Genomic DNA, 23,613 nt, shown 5'->3' with positions numbered 1-23,613 from the left:
CACAGATCTGGTACTGGCAAATTCAAAGCATCATTTAGGCCCATGAAATTGCCACTTCTGGTGTCTTGTAATGACTGTGCTCTTGACTAATACAAAGGCAATTGCCCTTCTCTCCTCCATCTTCAGAGTCTTACCTCCTTCAACAGTGTACATTGCAGGGAGATCATGCCACTCCATAATGACAAAGCTGTAAAAATAAAAAGCTGCCAAAGACAAAGCCTCTTTTTACCAACAGTCACTAGAGGCGAAGACCTAAAGTTCCTAGCTTGGAGCATGTAAGAGTTAAATTCCCAGCTGCAGAAGACAAGAGGGGGCCAGAAAGAATGTGAACTGGGGACACACACTCTTTTTTCTATTTCCTTAGCTTAGGGCCGTCACCTGTCACCCAGCTGTGGTGCTAAGTCCTTCTTGACCCCCCACACACAGTAGAAAAAAAAGACAGCAGATGTTAAATTGAAGCTATGAAGAAGGACCAAAGCAAAAGGAGGGAGGAGGTACTGTGTTGAAAAAGCATACCAAGAACTCCCACTAGGAAGTGTTCACTGAACCCTTTCCTAAACAAGGCAGGCCAAGCACCAATCTCAACTGGGGAAATTTTTCTAGAAATTATTAACTATGGTTTTATATTTAAATGGGGGAAAACAGAATCAATACATAAGTGTTTCAAATGCTGCCAAGTTCTCCCAAGACATAGATTCACCAGTATGAAGAAGTACCATTGCTGCTTTTGAAAACTGTAGAACAATCAGTTATATCTTGTTTGGGGAAGTGGGTTCTGGAGAAGCTATGTAATTTTTCCTTCTAATATAATTACAAAATATAATTTTCCTATAGACAGAGGCGTGTTTCAAAGTTGGACCCCATTAGATATAAAATCTCCCCAACCCTCTAAGTAATGTAGGAATATTAAGTTCTACTAATTTATAAAATTTAAAGGAGGCCCTTAATGTCCCACAATGGGAGCCTCACCTTCTGCAGTCTTGCCACCTTCTCATAGCATCCTTCCAACTCCTGCCTTAAGTTTCGGTTTTCATCTGAGAGGATCTCAACCATCTGCTGAGCTCGTGAGACAATGGCAAAAGGGTCAGCTGGCATAGGCTGATAGGAAGCAGACTGCTGAGCCCGAGGCATGGCTGAGTAGGCTTCTCCTGGCTGTTGCTGCTGCTGTGCTGAAGTCAGGCCTGGCTGGGAGAGACGGTAATGATCCCCCTGGTGAGCCTGACTAGAATGAAAATGCTGCTGTGACCTAGGTAGGTGAGCTGAGTGGTCACCTTGGTTTGGGACCAAGGGGTGTTGGGCAGGAGACAATCTAGTAGATGGAGGAGACTGCAGCAAGGGCAAGGAACTCCCAGATGTCAGAGAAGAAGTAGGGCTGTGAGGCTGAGAGTTCCTGGCTGACAATGACAACGAGATGTCCTGTGTTGGCCTGAAAAACAGAAAGGGCAAACTTTGGTTAAGTTCTGTCCTGAGGCCCAAGAATGTTACATGAGGAAGCACCACGAGGCCACCTGAAAAATGAGGAATAGACAAGAGTTAGACATTCCCAGCCCAACTTTTTATGACTCTGCTTGACAAACAGACATGTGATCTTTTGGCGCATAGAACCAGATGATCCCTGAGATCACTTGGTAAAAATCTAAAGGATGTATGTATGTCTCTATACTCATTGCTTAGGCATTCTCAAAGATTCCTCGACAAAGTGATTTTCACTTCATTGTTTTAAATAAATCTGTTAGAAATAACATTTTATATGCTGTCCAGCATAAATAAATATTCAAATTCAACAAACCATCAAAAACCACCTTACAGCTGGGTGCCTGTGGCTCACGCATGTAATCCTAGCTACTCAGGTGGCTGAGATCTGAGGATCACAGTTCAAATCCAGTCTGGACAGGAATGTTCGTGAGACTCTTATGTCCAGTTAACTACCAGAAAACCAGAAGTGGCACTGTGGTTCAAGTGTTAGAGTGCTCACCTTGAGCTGAAGTGCCCAGGCCCAGAGTTCAAGCCCTGCAACTGACCAAACCAACAACAACAACAACAAAAATAAAACCACTATCTTCCTATCTGCAACTACCTGTGAAAAATCATACATTCATAAAAAATGTAGTTAAAGAAGAGGTTCCATTTTCCATTCTATGGGCCTTCAAAGGTATACACCTGACATCAAATACTTATTGTTTTTAGTAAATATTTTGTGGTTATTGATCTTTTATGAAGCCCATTAGCAGTAATAATATGACAATTTGGAAAAGCATACTATTCTTCTTGTTCTAAATTATAAAATATAAGGACTAACAAAGCCTTTAAAACTTATTTATTCAAATTCTATAATTGGACAGGGGGAAAATAAGACCTAGAACAGGTAACCAACCTAAGTATTAGATAGAGAGAATTAGTAGTAGTGCTTTCCCAGTTGCCATTTTCTAGCCTTTTGAGATACAATGCAGTGATTTCTATATGCTGAATCTTAGATCTTCAACCTACTGTTGACAAAGTTCCACCACAACCACTACCACGAATAACTATCTATGATTATTGAAGACAAAAAGCTTGTTCATCCCCTCCAGCTAATGCCCAGCTAACCTCATTTGCTCCCATAGCTTGTGGATGCTTGTCCTGCAGTTGACACTTCTCAATCCAATGAGGACAGATGGCTAAGAGCATGGATTTTGATCCTGATGGGGAGTGTTTAGAGACTTTTTCTACTGTTCACTAGTTGTTCAACCTTGTTCAAATTACTTAATCTGCATGAGCCTATTTCCAGAGGATACACATAAACTAAAAATACTAGGTTCTTCACATTTTTTAGTGCAATAGTAATTTTGACTCTTACCAGTGATAGTTTGACCTTGTTAGCATTTTACTTATGTGTTATTCTTTATGCTAATTTGCTTAAAATTCATGGTGGAACTAGGACAAATTACCAGGACTTTTTAAATGGCATTCCAGATGCTAAAACACATCCCTTCCCCATGTACTCCAAATACCATTGTAGATCATTGTTTTCTCCACAAGAGCTCCTGACTATTAAGGGCTTTTTATAGCTACAAAATGATTCCAAACACTTGCTATGGGCACTCTATAACCTAGATGGTCACAAAATTATTGATCCTGCTCATACCCTCAGTTTTGTTCCTTGGCCCCTGTTTGCTTCCATTGTACCCGAATTCTCCCAACTTCATATATATGTCACTAAAATAATTGCTGAAATTTGGAGAAGACATGAAGGCTACTTGAGTATAGAAGAATTGACATAGAATTGACATGATTATAACTGGAAACTTTCTGCCATGCCTAATCTTTCTTTCCAAGAGCTCAAAACACTCAGTCCCTTTAAAAACCTGGGGACTGTTTATAAATGTAGTTGAAGAATAGGTCCCATTTTCTATTCTATGGGCCTTCAATTTTCTCAGATTTAAAATGGACTCTGTGCTCTGTTCTCTTGAAGTAAGAGCTATTATAATTTTATAGGTATCCCTAGAGTTCAAATATAATGTGCTGGGATTTGCTAGAGGTTTTGCATCTCCTAAGTAGAAACTGAGGGCTTAAATTTCATGTTGCTTGATCTGCTTTGAAAATTTAAGAAAAATTACTGTATTAACTTTCATCCTTATTCTCAGAATTTGAAAAGCAAATGCTCAGGAAGTATTCACTTTTAAAGACTAAAGACCCAGTTCTGGACTGGGCTTCTACTCAGCTCCCCTGGATCCCATAGAGCAAACAATGACTTTTTCTTAGACTCGGCCACTGGTCTTCCTCCTGCCTGGAGGCTGAAAGACCTTTCCAGGCCCTGGACAGTATACAGCCTCCTAGGAGCATAAGAAAGGAGGAGACTACAAGGTTTCCTGGATGAGTGGTTCTGGATTAGATAAGCCCAGTATGAAGATAATCAGAGATGAGGCAGATGCAGCCCTTCTCAGTTCCCCAAGCTGGAAAAGGAAGTATATCTCAATGCACTGTGCTGTTGGAAAACCCAAGGAAGTTCATCACTGGCAGGCTTGCAAACAAGCAAAGGCTTTGGCAGTCACAAAAGAAAAAGCTCTCCAGCAAAGAATTCCATCTGGGCTTCAGCATCCACCCACTATCAGTTGGAAAGCAGGACAGTCTTAATGGTATAATGAATTCCCCTCTGAGAAAAGGGGGCTGAAGAAATAGGGAGAGAATTCTAGAGGATGTCAGAGGAAGTAAAAATACACTCGAGAATTAAAAAATAATAACAGAAAGAGAAATGACAGTAAAAATAAAAGTAGTAGCCACTTGAGCAGCATACTCTTCAGGTCCTTCCATAACACAGCAGCTGGAAATGATCCCCACTGACACATTATAACGAAGAACAAGCCACCCAGCAGACAAAAGAACCACAGAATCATATGATATCAGGGAAGATCTGATCTGCTTCCTCATATACTTCCCCACCCTGCAACCTGCTCCTTACTAAGACTACCTGGGCCACTGCACTGGTGTTCTGTAGAAAATAAGGGAATAGACATTAATACAAGACAGAGATCACTGGGAAAAATCAATGTCCTTAAAGCCAAGGGAGTGTGGGGGGGGGAATGGGTTGGGGAAACACTCTTCTAGAGACAGCTGGTAAAGACAAAGAGAAAGTCAAATCCACTCAACCCAGCTGACACAGCACCTTCTACTCTGCTACCACCTCCTTGCCTGGAAGCCTTCACACCTCCACTCCCAGACACACAGAGAAAACACATACACACACATACACAGCTGTCCACATGTATGAAACACTGCCCCCCCCCACAGACACATTCTCATTAAAACAAGTACCATTAACAGCCCGAAGCCAAGTTCTCACCACTAAAAAAAAAAAAAAAAACGGTGCCTGTTCCAGGCTCTGAGTTGGTGAATCTGTGAGAGGACTGCAAATTCTGGATGGTTCGTCTTGCACAACCAGCTCTGCTCTGAACCACAAACTTAGGTCACCCTGAGATTCCACTCAACAAGGATTTCAAGAAACCTCAGATCTGGGCATGATTTCAACAACTGAAAAGAGGTGGCTGCTTTATAAACAGAAATGACTTAATTTTTTAAAGCAGTTGATAAATATATAAACCACAATCCACAAAAGCCTTACCACTTAGAAAGACAAAGAATCAAAAAGTTAAAAATTCTTCAGATGGCTTGGCCTTGTTTTTCATCTGGAGCTCCACACATTCAAGATATTTTTTTTAAGTAGGAAGGAGGACATAGGGAAGATGAAGTAATCAAAGGATTGTTTATAACATTTTGTTCATTTTAAGAGCAAACCTCCAGCATTGCACACCTAAAGGCAAAAAAAGGTTTTATTTTAAATTATCAGTTCAAAAAGTTTGTTTTGCATACAGATCTCCAATTTGTAGATTAAGAATTTAGCCTTTGAATTCTTTTCTGCTAGCAGTAGTTACTTGCAAAGGTATTCACAAACCAAGCTGTATAGCTAATCTGTTAAAGAAAAGAAAGGAAAACTGTGTCACCACCTGAAAGTAGTACACTTCTGGAAAGCTGCTCAACTACCACCTCTGGCCAGGAATCTGTCAATAGGTACCACTCCCTCATACAGTATATGCAAAAAAAACTTACAACCATTAGTTGCTTGATTTAGACCAAAATTTCAAGCCAACTATACATGGATTTGGGCTGTTTCATTATTCACTAAGCATACCAATCACACAGCTACTGTCCCATAAAAAAAAGAACTATTAGATCATACTTGTGTGTTAAAATACTGAACAAGGGCTGGGGATTTAGTGTACTGGTAGAGTACTTGCTTAGCATGCTTGAGGCCCTTGATTAGATTCCCAGCACCTTTAAAAAAAAGGACAGGTCAGCATAGTTTCTGTCACTTCAGGGGACAAGAGAGTGATAATCTAAAAATCCAAATAATCTAAATAATAATCTATAAAAGAAGAATAATTATAATACCTTCCTAGAAAAAAAATATATATGTAAACTAAATTTCTCTGGTGACTTAATCAGTATGGGAAGAAAAAGAAAAGCTCTTTGTCTCATTATTTATTTAGGCAGATCAAAGGGCTTTTCCATCTAGCTTCAAACACTGTGGGAGTCATTTCAGATCTCAAACAATACTGGTGAATGAGTTCTGAAAATAGCTTTCCTGGGAAGGCGGGCCATATGCTGAGCCAGGCTTTGGCTTCTGCTCCACATCTCAGCCAACACATGCCCCTCCCACAAGGCAACAAACCATAAGCCCATCCCAGTATGAGAGGGAGTCCCACAGACTCTTCCATACTGATCTGAAAAGCAAAACAAAATCCCCCAGATTCTTTGATATTTTTCTGGCTTGAATGAGTTTCCTCTGAAGTTTTCAGTCCAACAGAGCACTCCCTCCCTGTGTCTTAGGTTTCTTTGGGCAGATGGGAATGGAGTTCTTGCTCTAGTTTAAATATGAATGGCCTCTCTGCTTATGTCATTTCCTGTTCGAACACACTTATCACAACTTAGGGCTTGGGCCCTTTGAAAGCTGCCTTTAAAGGGTTAGAAGATCAACATGGTTAAGCAAGAAAAAAAATCCTAGATCAGCAAAGTTAGAGGAGGAGCCCAAAGTCAATAGCCTCTGGTTAAAAAACAGAATCTGTATCTGGAAGAATGAATTATCAGGATATGTCAGGTGACTTCTCTGACTTCCACCCTACTCCACCCCAAGTGACTTCAAACCAAGACCTTCTATCCCAAAAGAGTAAGGAGAGGAGATGGACATCAAAGAGATCATAGACCTATTCTATGGGTCACTTAGGCCTTCAAATATTATGGCTAACAATCATTACCCTCGCAGAGAGCACAAACAACACCCATAACTGCCATCACTGCCCATGGTTTAAGCCTTCTGCCCCATGATGTGAACTATATTGACCAAACTCTACAGAAGAAAGACAAAGCAGTCTAGACTATAAGAACCTCAAGAAAGACAAGGTGAGTCATATTCTGAACCTGCCCATGTACATAATTCCCCCATAGTATGTGGCTATTTAATGTACAAAAGAATCACAATATCTGAAAAAGCACAACTAATTGAAACAGATTTGTTTGTAAAAATAAGTGATAAGATATGTATGGAGGGGAATGCTTGGAAGTAATGGGATGCTGCAAACTAAAGTCTAAGATAAATTTGTTACTGCTTCCCAAGAAAATGTTTAATAACTCAGATGAGAAACATTCACCTTTCTTTCAATATCCTAGGAGAAAAGAGCCAGTAGCTGCTAAAATTAAGACTGCCTTTACACTTCTAGGTAGTCGAGGCCATGTCCAACCTATAAAGTCAAGGGAATGTTTAATAGAGTGCTAACTATGGCTGATGACACTAGAAATTAAGAGTGACAAGCAATTTGTTCAGCTGAATGGGAGCCATGCATTGCAGTTTGTTATACCATACACCTGCTCATTCCTTCCCTTAAGATTCCCAACACACAGCGTCAGAATCTGGTTGGGGATGAAGTCAGGAAATGACAGAAAGAGAACTATCTTACCTGGCTGCCCCATACTCAGGGGGGTGCTGATACCTCATCAGTTGCCCCTCTGTTCTCCCTGGCTGGTTCAGGCGGTGCTCACTATAGAAGTGCCCTGGCTCTTGGGGCTTGCACACTACAGACTGGGATGGTATGCCCTTGAAAGGATACTCTGGTGGGGGCCCACGGTGTTCCATGCCCTTCAGGCTATGCTGGTTGGGAGGTAGCCCTTGGGACTTGTAGAATTCACTGGCACTTGTAGGATTCTTGTAGAGGTCATTGGGTTGTGGTGGGGAGAGGGGAGTGCTGGTAACAGGAGGATGGGCTTTAACTCCACTGGTGGCTAGTGACATCTGCATTAAGCGTTCACTCAGAGAGCGGACATGCCCTTGCTTAAGGTCTCTTAGTCCTTCATCCTGATGCATCTTTCCAGGATTGAGCCGCTGAACAGATGGGCGTCCTTCGGTCCTCATCTTCTGGTTAGTGACCCCAGTGACATAGAAGGCAGCTCCAACACTTGCATGCTGTTGGCCACGAAAATACTGAGACTGTACCTTGGCTTCTTCATAGGTAGGGAGTTCTTCATTATTCTGCATTCTAGAGGACAGCTGTTTCTCCATGATAAGATTTTCTGATTGGATTTCCTGGCCCTGGGGTTCCTGTCGAGCAGGGTGTGCCACAAGCTGTTGGTGATGGTCTTGGGGACTCAACACATCATTTTGAGGGCTTGGGTTCCCATTGCCAGTGGAGAAATGAGGGGCGTTCCCTGTGGCTTGCTGGTGTATGGCAAGCAGATTGCGATTCTCACTAGGATTGCCATAGCGCAGTTGCTCTTGTAGCAAACGCTGCAATACTGTGGTTCCTCCACTTGGCTGTTCATCAGAATTTCTCATCTCTATCGCAGGTGGTGCCTTGTGAAGAGAGAGAGAAACTGGGCACTTGGGCTGCCCTTGACCTGGGAAGGGGAAACAGGAAGCTTAACACCCATGTTGATGGATAAATCAGTCCTCTTAAAGGGATAAATATAACTGTTTTGGAGGGACTTTTCTACTGTAGAAACAGAGTATTGAACTTGAAAAATAATCAATCAATTGCTGGGATTACTGCCTGTAATACCAATACAGTGAGGAACTTGGGGTTGTAGAGCTTTTTCCTCTCCTTTTTAGTAGGAGTTAAATATCCAGTCATGACTTACTTCCTCCTTAGGAGGACTGAGGACACCTGGAATGGTCAAATAAGATGATCAGAATAGGTTAATTTTCCAAGGTCCTTATATACAAGGTTCATTTCTAGGCACAATTTAGACTAAAACATCCCTGGCTATGTGGGAAGAAGAGGCAATTGGGGAAAGTTACTCTATAAACAGTATTTGTAAAGGAGTTTAGCATGTGATGGAGGAGAGCTTAGTTTACACCAAATAGAAATGATCCCTGCATAGATGCAAATGCTTGTCTCAGATTTCATAGATTTTTTTCAAAGATTTTTTTTCAAAGTCCATTTTGGATGCTCCATGCCTTAATACAAGAATAACTTGGGTCAGGGAGTAGTTGCAAATATTTCTTAAGTCATGAAAGTACTTTATTGTTATTATAAGGTAGGAGGGGCATAAAGAAAAACCACTTTCAAGTGAAGTATGCCACTGAGGACACTAAGAATTTGAAAAATAAAAAGGTCATCCTTTCAAAGTTTAATCAAACTATGGTGTGCTAGTAACCTAAACAAGTAATTCCTCTTTCCTAGACTAATATTTTCTTTTCGGAAAAAATGAATGGTGGGCGATAATGTACTTCCTTTCCTATCAGTGATATATAGTACATACATAGTACATTCATTGGCAACAAAAATTCTTTGTAATCTGCCATGGAAAGTACTGAAATTCAATACTAATATTACATTCTGAAAACTTTCACTCTAAGAAGCTGAAGTAATTTGGTAAGAATGGATATGATATCATAGAAAGTCAATGAAGGTCAACCTAACCAGCCCCAGGTTTCTAGATGAAAACCCTAGAATCCTCAATCACTTCTGAAAAATACTTAGTTCTGTATTAATTAGTCTCCAAACTCTCTGGAAATACAAACCAATCTCCTTAGTGGTACAGAGTATAACCCAGAATACATGGAGGTGGTCATCTTCTTCAGTTTACAATTGTTTTATTGAGCAGTTTGGTCCCTCAACCTTCAACTAGTGTTTTGCTATTTATTTATTTAGATTTGTTCATTTACTTATTATTTATTTAGCAGTACTCAGGATGCAACCAAGGCTTCACACAAGCTAGGTAGGCATACCAAAATACCCCTATTCTTTTGAGTAGTGTGTGCCAAGCACTAGTAGGCTGAGCAACTCGATCTGTAGTCCCTTTTTCCCTTCCCTTATCCTTCATCCCTAATGATACCCTGATGTTTCTGTACTTGAATTCCCAAATTGGGACTTTGTGATAGGCTAGCAAGCATAACATGCAACTCTTGATGCCTAGCACTTAAGAGGTGACTATGACACTATTTTTCTTCTAGCCAAAACCCCCTTCCAACCTTCAGCTGCAAGGCAGAAAAATGTAGACAATGAGTTGCCCTAGACCCGGAAGAGGATGCCACCCCCTCCCGTGCCAAACCCACCCCATCCAGCACGCACATAGGGCACTCAGGTGGGCAAACACACAGGTTTGTACACACACACATGCACATGCACACACAGTGATGATCCATACCTATTTCTGCTTTCTTTTAGGCTTAAAGCCTTGATCAGGATAGGGAATTCTTGCTTATGAACAGCTCCAGAAACCGCAGCAGCAGATTCCCTCTCCCCTAACACTCAGGTTCAGGGTAAGCACCGCCAAGAGTCCAATCACTGGTCACTCTGAAATGTTCAGGAGGGGGAGGGAAGGAGAAATAAAAATGTCGTTTCTATGTTGCCACCAACAGCCAGCAGTTAACCAAACCACTCCTTCCAATGGAATGAATGACTTGTCTCGTGATGCTTGGCTTTTAAGTGAGTGGCAGAGTCCATCTCCACTAGGGCTGGAAGGAAACCTCACTATCCTGCAGCTGTGTTCAGGAGGTCATGTCAGATTCCAGGTGACGAAAAAGCTGAGCTCTGACACTGGAAAGGATCTTTCTGTCCTAGCCTCAGGACTCAGGAAAACTATCTCTGTAAGAATACCGGGTGATGACAAAAACTGTACCTACTGTTACCTTAGGGTACAACCACAAATTGCTGTTGGTTGTGGGGCAAGTTCATAAGGCTTACCAACCCACATTCCACAAAGGGTAGCAGTCATCATAAGGTAGGTTTTTGGTCAAAGGGAAAGTACTGCCAAACTCCCAATTTGACTGCCTCAGCCTCAAATGGGCAGAAGAAAAACAAAACTTCAGCCAGGTCATTAAGTATTTATTGCATATTGACTATTCCACACATTTGTCAGCCTCATCCTAGACATAATGAGGAATATAGAGACACACAAGATACACTTCCTGCCCTCATGGGGCTTACAATCTCTTAAACTGATTAATGGCCCATTCCTTCTTGGTAGAGTAGGAAAGTTGACTGCCCTTCTCAATCCAACCAGCAACCCTTTTCCAAACAGAAGATGTTTAACTTGCTTTCTCAGCTCTTCCTTGGCCCCAGGGTTTGAGCAAAAGGAATCTACAAGATTTTTATTTATGAAGATTAGGTGTAAATGCCCCACAGAATATAGATTTGAGACAATCTTTATATACAATTTCTACTTTGAACCACTGAAAAGCCCTGTAGGTCCAACTAAATTGTTATAAAATGTGGAAGTTTGTGTTTTAGGTAGATGCACATGATTCGTGTCCTGGCCAAGCCTTGACTCATAAATACCATGTAAAGGAAAGGATGTCATCCACACCAGAGTTTCCATCAGAGGATCAAGGCAATGCAAAGGAAGCACAAGAGCACTTTTATATTTGGGGAGCTTGCCCACATTTTTCAAGTTAAAATAAATCTACAAAACCACACAGTGATCAGTTTAACATTATTTCCTTGTAATCTTGCCAAAAATAATGTGAGAAGATATTTTAACAGGCTCAGAAATCTTGTCTTTCCAACTTATTTTGACTAATTGGTAAGCATGATCAAGAGCAAAATTGTTAATTTAAGGGTCCCTCCTCTAATTTCAAAGTAAAGGAATAACTTCAAATTGTAATCAAAGCTGAATTATAAACAAAGCTATGGTCAATAACTACTGTCCTACTGCCCACTTCTGAACAGAACATTTGTCTGTTTTTTAACTGAAACACCAGAAAATACCCAACGCTTATAAATTTGAGCCCTGGAGAGAAACCAATGCACAATACTTTTCCAGAACTACTTAGATTCTCCATGATAATCGTGACTGTCTTTTTTCTGACAACCAGACTGGGAAAACTCAACTTGTCCCAAGTCTCACTATCTATACTTAATTTTTGTCTGTTTTCCACATCCTTTTCAAAACTCAATTCACATTATGTCATCTAAACAGACAATTCTCCCATACCCATTCCAGGCCATTTTTGGTTTCTATTTCACAGGAGAAAATAAATCAGACCAAGATAAACCTTTGCAAAGTACTGTCCAGTTTGTTGTTATTTTTCTTAAAAGATTTTATGTTAATGTACATGTGAGGAGTCACATAAGAAGGAAAACATTACTCGATTTATTTACTAGAGAAAGGTAAAGATTCGTGTCATGCACAAGAACTAAAACAGAATGAATTCTGCAACTTTTAATCTGTTCACTGCTTTAATATCATGCCACTTCCAGGGATCTGACATCATCTTCAATCAATATAATATATAATCAATAATATATAATATATAATCAATAATCAAAATAACACTGTTGCTCCTGGCCAAACACGCTTTCCTTTAGGAAGTTTGATAAGAACAGAAAGGATATCTGTAGTTCTACTTTAAAAGAACAAATATGAATCTATCTATTCAGCTCTTCTATGATAAGATGACAGCAAAGCCAAGCTAAATTCTTACTCCATTACTGGCCAATCCCAGTATACGTGAGAGGTTAAGCCAAACACATTAGTGAGCAACTAGCTGGATCCCGAGTCAAGTCCCCCAAAAGTCAACATTACAAGATGGCCATGAAAAATCAAATTTCCACTCTTCAAACAAATTTTGTAATATGCTTATTAGATCTTTATGTATGTTCCTCCTATTTTGCCTCAACATTTGGAAAATTTTAAATTAGATCTATTGAATCTTAGACAATTTGTTGCATACAATTTTATGCCCAGCAAATAAGATGCAGCTACTTTAACATTTTTTATTGTAGCCAAGTGTCAGTGGCTCATGCCTGTAATCCTAACTACCAAGGAGGTTAAGATCTTAGGATAATGGTTTAAAGCCAGGATGGGTATTCTGAGACTCATTTCCAAGTAACTACCAAAAAAGTCAGAAGTGAAGCTGTAGCTTAAGTGGTAGAGCAAAAGAACTTGGGCCCTGAGTTGAAGCCTCAGAACCTGCACACAAGAAAGGATTTCGTTGCAATCGTGCCCATGTATTTGTATATAACCTCTCTCTCACTTCCTCTCTCTCTCTCTCTCTCTCTCTCTCTCTCTCTCTCTCTCTCTCTCTCTCTCTCTCTCTCTCTCTCTTCTCTCTCTCTCTCTCTCTCAAGCATACTTTTTCTTACAAACACCAAAAAAACGTGGAGAGGGCCCAGTGAATTCTCATACTCAGGTTTGTCCATATTGTGGCTTAAGAAAACTTGCAACCCAGGATACACATTCACTTCCTTTGGATGACATACAATACATTCTTATGCATGTTTCTCTAAACTTTCTATGAATAATAGGGATGCTGTAAAAGTATTATGGTTAAAAGGCCTGGAGTCACTTTCCAGATGCTCAAGTCCTGTATCTATGGCCTATTAATTGGCCTTGTACATGTCTCTTACGATTTTTAAAGAGATTAAGAGGACATATTCCATGTAAAGTGCTAAGTCCATGGTAAGGGGCCAATAAAATTTAGCTATTCTTATAATTATTATTTCAAAATAGTATTTTCTCTAAGATGTAGAGGCAATTTCATGAAGTAAATTTTTTTTTAAAACTTATTTGTAACACAACTTTCTGACCATCAAAAGAATTGAGAGGAGGGAAAAAAAACTATTGAGGACCCCTTGGTGGTGTTCATACTCAGATGGAGATGTGAAAGCTTGAAATGGGTCAAAGAAAAGACCAGAATTCAAGTATTATAACTTCTAAGTCAAGAGCCTTTCCATTAAATAAGATACATAACACTATTAAGCTTCCACATTGAAGACAATTATTTATTAAAGTGAATTGGTCCTGGATTCTTTTTTTTTTTGCCAGTCCTGTGGCTTGAACTCTGGTCCTGAGTGCTGTCCCTAAGCAACTTTTGCTCAAGACTAGCAATCTACCACTTGAGCCACAGCAACATTTCCGGCTTTTTCTGTGATTAATTGGAGATAAGGGTCTCACAGACTTTCTTGGCAAAGCTGGCTTGGAACCATGATACACAAATCTCAGCCTCCTGAGCAGCTAGATTATAGGCATGAGCCACTGGTACCTGAGAAACCCTGGTTTTAAGAAACTATCAACCTGTTGCAAACACCAACTTCCCAGTCATGTTGGAAATAGACTGCTGATGGTGTTAGAAATATATAGAAGTATGTCATGAGGTCCTTCCAAAATATTTTATTTAGGCCATGATATACAAATCAGTCTGGGATAAATAGGAACGTCCTACTGGTCAGTATTTCCAGGGTCCTATTCTAAGTTTTCTGACCATCACACAAGCTTAGCAATTGCTTTTACTTAAGTCTGTCTGTACTAGATTAAGGAGAAAATTTAAAACAGTTGCCAAACACTTTGCTCCTAACTTTACCTTTACTTCCATTAAGCTCAAATTCTATTTCAAGAACCACAGTAAGACTTTGGCATTTCTGAATAAGTGATCATCACTGTCAGAGATCAAAGATAGTAACTCAAAGGCTTGGTCATTTTTTGGTGTAAGTTTTACTTTTACTGTGTGCTGAAGGAATTAATTAATTAATTAATTGAACATATTAATAGGTAACAAAAGTAATCCACTTGGAAGTAGATGTGAGTTACCCCTCTACTTCATCCTCTGGCACACCATACATTTCCAAAGAAGACTAGACCATGCTATCACATTCCATTATGTATAGCATTAGAAAAAATATAAAGAACTTATAAAATCAAATTGATCATAAAAGAGGTAAGTTTAAGAGTCTGACAATTGCTTATGTAGCCTTCTGACTCTTATGACATACTACTCGTTTTTATTCTCATTTATAAGTAAAATAAGTACAGCATGTAAATATTTATAAGAAAATAAATTTTTATAATCCCAACACATCAACTCAAGCATTGTTAATATCACAGAATATTCTCCTCAATTATTTCCATGTGATTATTATTATTATTATTATTATTGTCAGTCGTGGGGCTTGAACTCTGGGCCTGGGCGCTGTCCCTCAGCTCTTCAGCTCAAGGCGAGCACTCTACCACTGCTGGTTTTCTGGTGGTTTATTGGAGATAAGACTCTCATAGACTTTTCCTGCCCGGGCTGGTTTTGAACCACAATCCTCAGATCTCAGTCTCCTGAGTAGCTAGGATTACAGATGTGAGCCACCAGCACCCAGCTCCATGTGATTTTTAACAAGCAATGAAATACTAATGCACACATAATTTAGGATGAAGCATTATATTTATTACAAGCATCTTCTCCATTTTGTGGCATAAAATCCATAACGAACAGTGCAATGGTTATAATAGCCCACTAAAAGAAATGTGTCAAATTTTACTTACCTGTTTTATTAAAGCATTAAAGCAGCTTCCAACCTTGTTCTAGTCTAAATAGTCTTCAAATATTTTTAAAATGTCTTTGTGATTTGGTGATTTATCTTTTTCACTATTTTGAATTGTTTCATAGTGATAGAATCCAACAACTAAAATTAATTGTTCAAACAATATGAATATTTTTGAAAGCTACCAAAAATAAAACTAACGCCAAAGCTCCAAGAAATCTATCTCTCATGTCGTTAAAAGTTCCCATGCTCCCATATTCCACCAAGGCTGAGCAGGGCTCAGCTGATGGAGAGAAGCCAGAGAAGCAGTCAGTATCCTAGTGACTTGCGAAATGGCAGAGTGGAATGTAGGCTCCCCTGTGAATCTAGCTTGCATGCACTTGCCCCAAATTGCTACATGGCCAAGAAGCTAATTAGTAAAGGCATCAGGTGGGTGAGAACAGGTTCATGGCCTGTAATAGCTTATATCATCTTTCATTTTTGCCCTTGGAAAGATCTGACAGTCAGCTTGAAGACATTCAGTTCTAGTGACCCAAGCTGCTACATTCTGAGAACCAAATTTGTTAGTTTTCAGATCTCAAACTTCAATATGTCCTAAAGGGCATTTTTGCTGTGTAGAACCAAATACACATGAGCAATAAGCCTGCATGCTTACCTGTATTTGAAGTCTCACTTAAGGTGACACTTTAAGGTTAGTCCTGTTTAACGGTATTAATAAGTGTTGCCTATCTTAAAATGTATTACAGAGATTTATTTGCAGACTAGACAATTAAAGGCATCTACTCCTGAGTCAGGGAAGGCTGCAGGCCAGAGTTGCCCTTGGCTTAAGTAAGAGCAAATATGATGGGCATTTCTTTCCTTCATTTCATCTCAAGAGCTCTCAGAAAAATACAGCTCTGTTTTCCACATACCCCTTGATGTTTTTTCGCTAATGCTTCTGCATTAACCACTATACTCAATAGGGAATGAGGCTTTATACATATCTTCATTACTATACTGATCACAGCATATTTTCTACAGACATTTAGTGAACACTAACTGTATCCTAACACTGTGCTAGGTAAGCCCTGAGGGAAGAAAAAAACAACAAAGGAAACAGGCCAGTCCTTCAAGTAGCTCCTGGGCAAGCCTCTTGGTGCAATTTAATGAGAAAACACATGTATGATGAACAGATATCTGTGGTAACAATGAGTACTGTTCATCCCCCCAAAAAACTTCTGAGCTTAGAACTGGAATTTAATGACCAATCTAATGTAACAGACAGAATGAGCTCATTAGCATATGTGTACCAGCTGAGGTCAAAAGACATACAATCAGTAAAGACAGACTACAACCATGCATGAAACTAAGGAGGAACCACTGAAAAAATTGACCATTCATTGACCAGGCACTTTGGAAATGTGCAGGTGAAAGAAATTCCATTTATTGCATTGCTTATCCCATATAGCTTCAATATAGATCTTGCTCCGGAGATGGATACTCATCCACAAGGCAGAGAATAAAAGAAGCTAATTCTCTCATTTACAATTCTAAGGGTCAGGAAGAAATTGAGTTAAATTTGAAATGCAAGTGGAAATTGCTGGACTATGATCATAGAGATTATGGGCTGGGTGTATGACTTTTTCCACTGTGTGTGTCCCAACACTTAAAATGCTTACTGGTACATACAAGGTACTTAACAACTGCCTAATGAGAGAATAACTTCTCAGAGATTTTGCTAGGGGCAACAGCAGAAAGAAAAAATTGAAGACATAAAATAATAATAACAATAATTACCTTTGTTTCTCAGCCTTCCAAGGAGTCAAAAGCTCTTTCACTTCTGTTATCCCTCTCAGCAGTTGTGTGCTGAAATAAAGATACGGTTAATTCCATTTTACAACTAGAGAAGTTCAAGTCCGGAACAGATAGCTAACATTAACTAATTTGTTCACTTTCACTTATTGCTCTCCAGTAGGACCAGCATCAGAACCCAGGTCTTGTGACTTTCTACCCTGTGTTTTACTGTAATACAAAACCCTCCACAAATTATCTCTCTGATTTTTATGAAGTCAGTTCACAAGAGGACTTTGCCCAAAAAGCCAAACCCTCTCTCAGCACTACAACAGTACCTTGAGCAAATGGGCGCAGTATAACTTAAAAGAAAATACCTGGATTTCTCCAAGCCAACACAGGTCAGAAAGCTACAGATAATTCCCAGGGACTTCCACTAACAATTTGTAGCTCCTTGTTTTGCTGTAACCCTTTTGAAGTAAGCCTTTCTGCCTCCACTCCAGTTTTGTGTCTGAGAGTAGCTCAGGTGCTTACTGCAGGTGTGGCACCCAGCAGGTGCATGGACAGAAGCCAGCATTTTATATCTTCATGCCAAAGAGTCTGAGTCACTCTTCCAAGGCAGAAACATCCCCTCCTGCTGATGCTGGTCTATTTGCAAGTACAGTAGCCTGATTTGACTGAGTTACCATTACATAACTGAATCTAGACCCTGTCTTCCCACAAAGGACTAGGGTGATGTTGGCTAAGCCATAAATCCTATCACCCAGCCAACTTGCCCACTTGCAGAAACTTGCAGGCATGCAATGGGATAGCATCAAGGAATAGGATTATACAGATTGTCCATCCGTATAATTAGTTACAGAAAAAAGGAGGATTTCTGCAGGCCCACATCTATATGCTGTGGCAGAACATCTACTCTACTACATCTCTGAAACATCAAAAGCCAGTCTTCATCCTCCTAAAATGATGGAATACAATATAAAAAATGTGCTTAGAAGCTTGTGCAATACTCCCAGCATATCTCCTTCTCCTTCGGACTAACCAAGGAGAAGAGTTTAACCTGTTCATAAAAAAGGCACCAGGTCAGAAAACCCATGACGTTTCTTTAACTTAAGCCTAACTGGGAGCCTAGGGCAGAAAAAGAAATGCACTTGGAGGCAAAGGAGGTCAAGGAGTCATCAATATTTTCTTAGCTTCCCTAATTATTTACTTTAAAAAAACAATAGACCTCCTCAATCCATCCATCCATAGCCACACCTCAGAGCGATGGGAAAATATAAAAAGAAAGTCAAATATTATCTTAATAAAATGGCTTATTATGATTCACTATTTCTCCAATTCACAAGGAAAATGCAAATCAGTGTACTATAGTTTATAGCTCATGATGTAGAAAAGAAAACTGGCAAGTAAATGAAAATATGATTATTGTATATAAAGGAAATAGAAAATTTAAATGTATATAAACAGGAAATTAGATTTCTTCAAAATAATTTTCCCCATCTGTGATTTTGGTCATAATTGCTATCACATAGAAAAAAATGTCACTAATTCTTCGCAAACCCGTGCCCTTTAAAAAAACAACCAAAATGAATAAGGGATACACTAATTAGCTTCTTAATGCAGATGGTTTTAATTGAACTACTCTATAACAATCTTCATCAAAGTTTCCAGGGCAACTTCATATAAGGATATCAAACTTGGCCTATATTTTTATTCCTTAAAAATTATTCACAGTAAAGAGAAACACAGAAAACTGATTTCTTTTCAAAACTGTTAACACTCAGGCCACTACATTTTCTGATGTCAGCAATCCCCTTCCCACAAATATTCCAAGTATGCACCACCGTCATTCTCCTTTCAATTATGTGGTTTCTCTACTCCTTTACTGATTGAGCCCAGGCCTCTTGGATAATGAGAAGCATGTGCAAGGAAAATATGCTCTTAAAAAACACATACATCAGTTACATCTGAATTATAAAGGAGGAGCCCATCATTTGTCCCTATCAAAAGGATCAAAATGTAAAGTTTGTTATGGGATATTATAAGGGAAAACCAGATCAGCATCAATGATGAAGGGGGGGGCAGATATTTGATCTGAAGAAATGTCAATAAAAATAAAAGGATCTCTTCTCCCCTCCCCTCCCCACCCCCGGGCCCAGTTCACCCTTTCTAGCAAGGCCACATTTATATTTAATGTTATCTTAATGTTGCCTTGGGGGGTATTTAAGTTCTGACATATGCATGGAAATGAGCCATGAATTGTGCAGCAAGCATAAATATCTCATCATTAATAGAAACCAGCTGTGCAAAAAACATTACAATGGCCAAGTTTCAGTTATTGTCAGTATTTGTCACAAGCAAATACTACTTAAAACTTTCTCCCTTAAAATGTAGACATAGAAATTTGCTTGACTCAGTAACATTAACTTCACTGATTACAGCTGAGGTTTCTTTTTAAAGTTAATTTTAATCACCCTGGAAGTTGCTAGAATTCTATTATTTATAACTCATCACAAAATATGAAAAGTTTATTTTATTTCAAAAAGCTGAGTGGGTCAATAATGCAAATGTAGGGTCAATATTAATTATAGTCAGTAAGGCAATGGGCACCATAGGGCATTGTATGTTATAAGCAAGTAAAGCTCATTAAAAGTGAACACCTGCTCAGGACCCTATAATAAGACTGTTCTGCCATCATGCAAACACCTTTCATCCAATGACCTCAAAGCATGTGTTCAATATGAAGCATGCCGAAACACCTCTGCAAAGTATTAATATCCTTGCTTCCCAGAAGGGTAACTGAAGCTTAGAGCAGCTAATTCAGCTACCATTGGTCACATGGCAAGTCAGAGAGGGGCTGGGCAAAGATATCCAGCTCCTGGCTTCAAGTCACACAGTCTAATGCCATCTAATGGAGCTGAGTCAAGAGTGAAAGTGACTTTACAAATGTCAAAAAAAGTTTGTAAAGTTTTTGAAATGGTAGGTTTTTGTTTTTGTTTTTGTTTTTGCAAGAATTGCCTTTGGGAAAGCACATTGGTATGGCCACCTATATTTTCCCATCTGTAAACTCATTATATATAGATATAGATATATTGTTTTATATATCTATATATATGGGCAGCAAGGTTTTTTGGATTTTTTTGTCAGTCATAGGGCTTGAACTCTGGGCCTGGGCACTGTCCCTCAGCTTTTCAGCTCAAGGCAAGCACTCTGCCACTTGAGTCACAGTGCCACATAGTTTTCTGGTGGTTAATTGGAGGCACAAGTGTTTTTTTCTTTCTTGATATTGTTTTTAACGTACTTATAATGTACTATGTGATGTTTTTTGTTTCTTTTGTATGTTCCTCCCCCATGTTATAACCCCTGTTGTCACTGTATTTTATTCCGGTGCCCTGCATCTTGTATATGCATTTTTATAATTTGGAGAGGGAAAGGGAAATAACAAAATGCTTAAATAAGGATACAGGTTGACACATTGTAACAATGAGATGTACAAGACACTATGTTGAAAATGAACTTTACAGCTTTTGGGGGCAGGGAGGGAGGAGTTGGGAGGTGGGGAGGGAAGGGAGGAGAAGGGAAAAACAAAGGAGGAGGTAACAAAATGCTCAATAGGAAATGTACTCATTACCTTAATCATGTAACTGTAACCCCTCTGTACAGTATTTTTACAATAAAAAACATATTTAAAAAAAGAGTCTCATGGACTTTCCAGCCCAGGCTGGCTTTGAACTGCAATCCTCAGATCTCAGCCTCCTGCATAGCTAGGATTACAGGCATGAGCCACCAGCACCCAGCAAGTATTTTTTGTTTTTGTTTTTGTTTTTTGGTCCAGTCATGGGACCTGAACTCTGGGCCTGGGCACTGTCCCTCAGCTCTTCAGCTCAAGGCTAGTGCTCTACCACTCTTGAACCACAGCACCACTTCTTTTTTCTTTTTTGCTTATGTGGTGCTGAGGAATCGAACCCAGGGCCTCATTTATGCAAGGCAAGCGCTCTACCACTGAGCCACCTTCCCAGCCCGTAAGTTTTTTATATGATTATTAAAAAACCTTGTTGCCCTCTTTCTTCTGTTTATTTATATATAATATATATTATATATACTATATATACTTATATATAATACTTACATATATATAACATATAAAAAATCTTTCCTGTCCATGTTTCTTTGGATTATCTTAATATATATTGAATTATAGGATTTTTTCTATAAATTGAAGTATTTTATCTATAAAATTTTTCAAAATATCTTTGAGATGGAATTTTTTAATTTTGATACATTAAAATGATCAATTTCTTAACCTAAATGACTTTGGTTTTCTTACTAAAAATGAATCTTGAATTCTATGCCTCCATCAGAAAGAATGACATTTCCGCATTTGTTAGGAAATGGAAAGGTTTGGAAAAAATTATATTAAGTGAAGTAAGCCAGGCCCAAAGAAGCATAGGTCCCATGGTTTCCCTTATTTGCAATATCTAGTATAGGTATGAGTCAAGCGGAAAAGGTCAGATAATGTGATGTTAGGAAAATGAACCCTTAAATATGTATTTTAATGTTTTCGTTTCTTTCATGCATGTGTTTCTAACGCATTTATAAGATTATTTCTTTGTTGCTTTGTATGTCCCTCCCCCACAGTGTAACCCCCGCTTTCACTATATTTGATGTCAGTATAACATGTGGAGGAGATGGGGACAAACAAGTCGTTTAAGGATTCAGGTGGACCTGTTGCAACAAGGAGAAGTACAAAATGTCATGTCAAAACCAACTTTACAATGTCGGTGTGGGGGGGAGGAGGGTATAATTGGGTAGGGGGAGGGGGGAGGCTGGGAAGGGAGGTGAAGGGTAAACAAAGGAGGAGGCTGCAATGCTTGGTAAGAAATGTATGCATTATCCTGCCCATGTAATTGTAGCCCCTCTGTACAGTATGTTCTCAAATAAAATAAAATTAAATTTAAAAAAAATAGACATACTTGACACATACCATTCTCATAAAAAGAATAGCCTCTTACTATCAGCAAATAAATTCACCTGCATTTTTACCATGAGCACATACTATAAGAAATATTAACAGCTGGCCACCAGTGGCTCACATATTTAATACTAGCTACTCAGAAGGCTGAGATATGATGATCAGGGTTTGAAGCCACCCTGAACTGGGCAAGTCTATAAGAGACTCTCATCTCCATTTAGCCACCCAAAAAAACAGAGTTAGAGTTGTGGCTCAAGTGGTAGAGTACTAGCCTTGAGTAAAAAATGCTCAGAGATAGTGCCTAACCCCTGAGTTCAAGCACCATGACGGACAAAAACAAAACAAAAACCATTCCTACAAAGATCCACTGCTTTGAGAAAAGAATCCATCAAAATTGAAAATTACATGTCATCTACATCTTTATCAAAGGAAAACTGAAGGTCTATAGAACTTCATCTTAACAACTTGTTCAATCTCTCAAATGAAGAACCTATTTGTGTGGAACATTAGGGCTTTTACATGTTTTATATTTAATTGACTCCAAACCTTGGTCATCTTACAGTTTTTGCAGTCTGATTTATTCTTTATGAAACTCTAAAACAAATTTATTACCTTCCTGCTTCTCTGTTCTCATTCTAGAAATTTCACAATCCATACAAATTCATATTTTACTGATAGGATATCATGATACAGTTACATAAAAATCATTTCCACTAATTTAGACAAAATAAACAGAACTAGTTTTTGAATTTTTTTCTTTTTGCATGTAAAGAATGAAGAAGGATAAAGGGAATTTAAGAGAATGGGATTAACAACCTTCTAGATACATAAATAACAAAGTGTTTAGGGATTACTTAAAGTCTTTAAATCTAATAGTCTGTGTTTAAGAAACAAAATCTAAGTTCTGCCTTCATTCCTCCATACTAGTCTACAAAGTTATGTCTTAGGTGAGTTGTTATTTAAAATATAGCACGTTTTAAAATTCTTATATGCATATTTATATATTTCATATATACTATGTAAAATTCACATTGTTACAGAAACCAACATTCACACACCTGTAAATCCTAGCTATTCAAGAGGCTGAGATCTGAGGGTCCCAGGTCTAAGCAAGCCAGGGGCAGATGGGGGCAGTAATGTCTGGAACAGAAAAGTCTAATTAACCATCAAAAGGCCAAAGGTGTCACTCTGATGGTACATAAATGGACACATGCACAGTGTGTAAATGGACACATTAAATTGTAACCCCCTTGTACAATGCTTTGAAGATTAAAAAACATTTTTAAGTCAAAAGTGTAGGTGTGGCTCAAGCAGTAGTGCCTTAGCCTTGATTTTAAAAGCCAAGTAAGTATGCAAAGCCCTGAGTTCAATCCCCAATACTGGTAAATGCACACATTTTTTAATGAAAGAAACTAGAAAACATGAATGAAATTTGTTACAGGGTTTCCAACAATCTTAGCTTTTTTATTTTGATACTAAAATATAAAACATAACACATTTCTATTCATATATCCTTACAGGCTCTGTACAGGATAACTACATGTTTGTATTTCTAACCACCAATGTACCTTATTCTAGTAGTAATCATTCATATTC

General features: G+C 38.8%; 1 protein-coding gene across 7 annotated transcripts in view; it reads right to left on the bottom strand.

Annotated features, from left to right (window-relative positions):
- Nucleotides 1-23,613, bottom strand: part of Amot (angiomotin) — a 67,036-nt gene that overhangs the window by 38,874 nt on the left and 4,549 nt on the right. For 3 of the 7 annotated variants that reach the window (XM_070039885.1, XM_070039884.1, XM_070039883.1), the window contains 4 exons: nt 17,052-17,120; nt 10,174-10,322; nt 7,488-8,421; nt 970-1,426 (listed from right to left, as the gene is read on the bottom strand). In XM_070039885.1, coding sequence (XP_069895986.1) covers nt 970-1,426; nt 7,488-8,359 — 1,329 coding nt within the window. In that variant the 5' untranslated portion in view covers nt 8,360-8,421; nt 10,174-10,322; nt 17,052-17,120. Of the gene's footprint in view, nt 1-969; nt 1,427-7,487; nt 8,422-10,173; nt 10,323-17,051; nt 17,121-23,075; nt 23,158-23,613 lie in introns of all 7 variants that reach the window. The other 4 variants (XM_070039888.1, XM_070039886.1, XM_070039887.1 and 1 more) reach the window with 2 other exon arrangements.

Source organism: Dipodomys merriami, unplaced genomic scaffold (assembly GCF_024711535.1).
Source record: "Dipodomys merriami isolate MVZ:Mamm:240054 unplaced genomic scaffold, mDipMer1.0.p SCAF_3, whole genome shotgun sequence".
Lineage (NCBI taxonomy): Eukaryota > Metazoa > Chordata > Mammalia > Rodentia > Heteromyidae > Dipodomys > Dipodomys merriami.
This window is presented reverse-complemented; position numbering and strand designations above follow the sequence as displayed.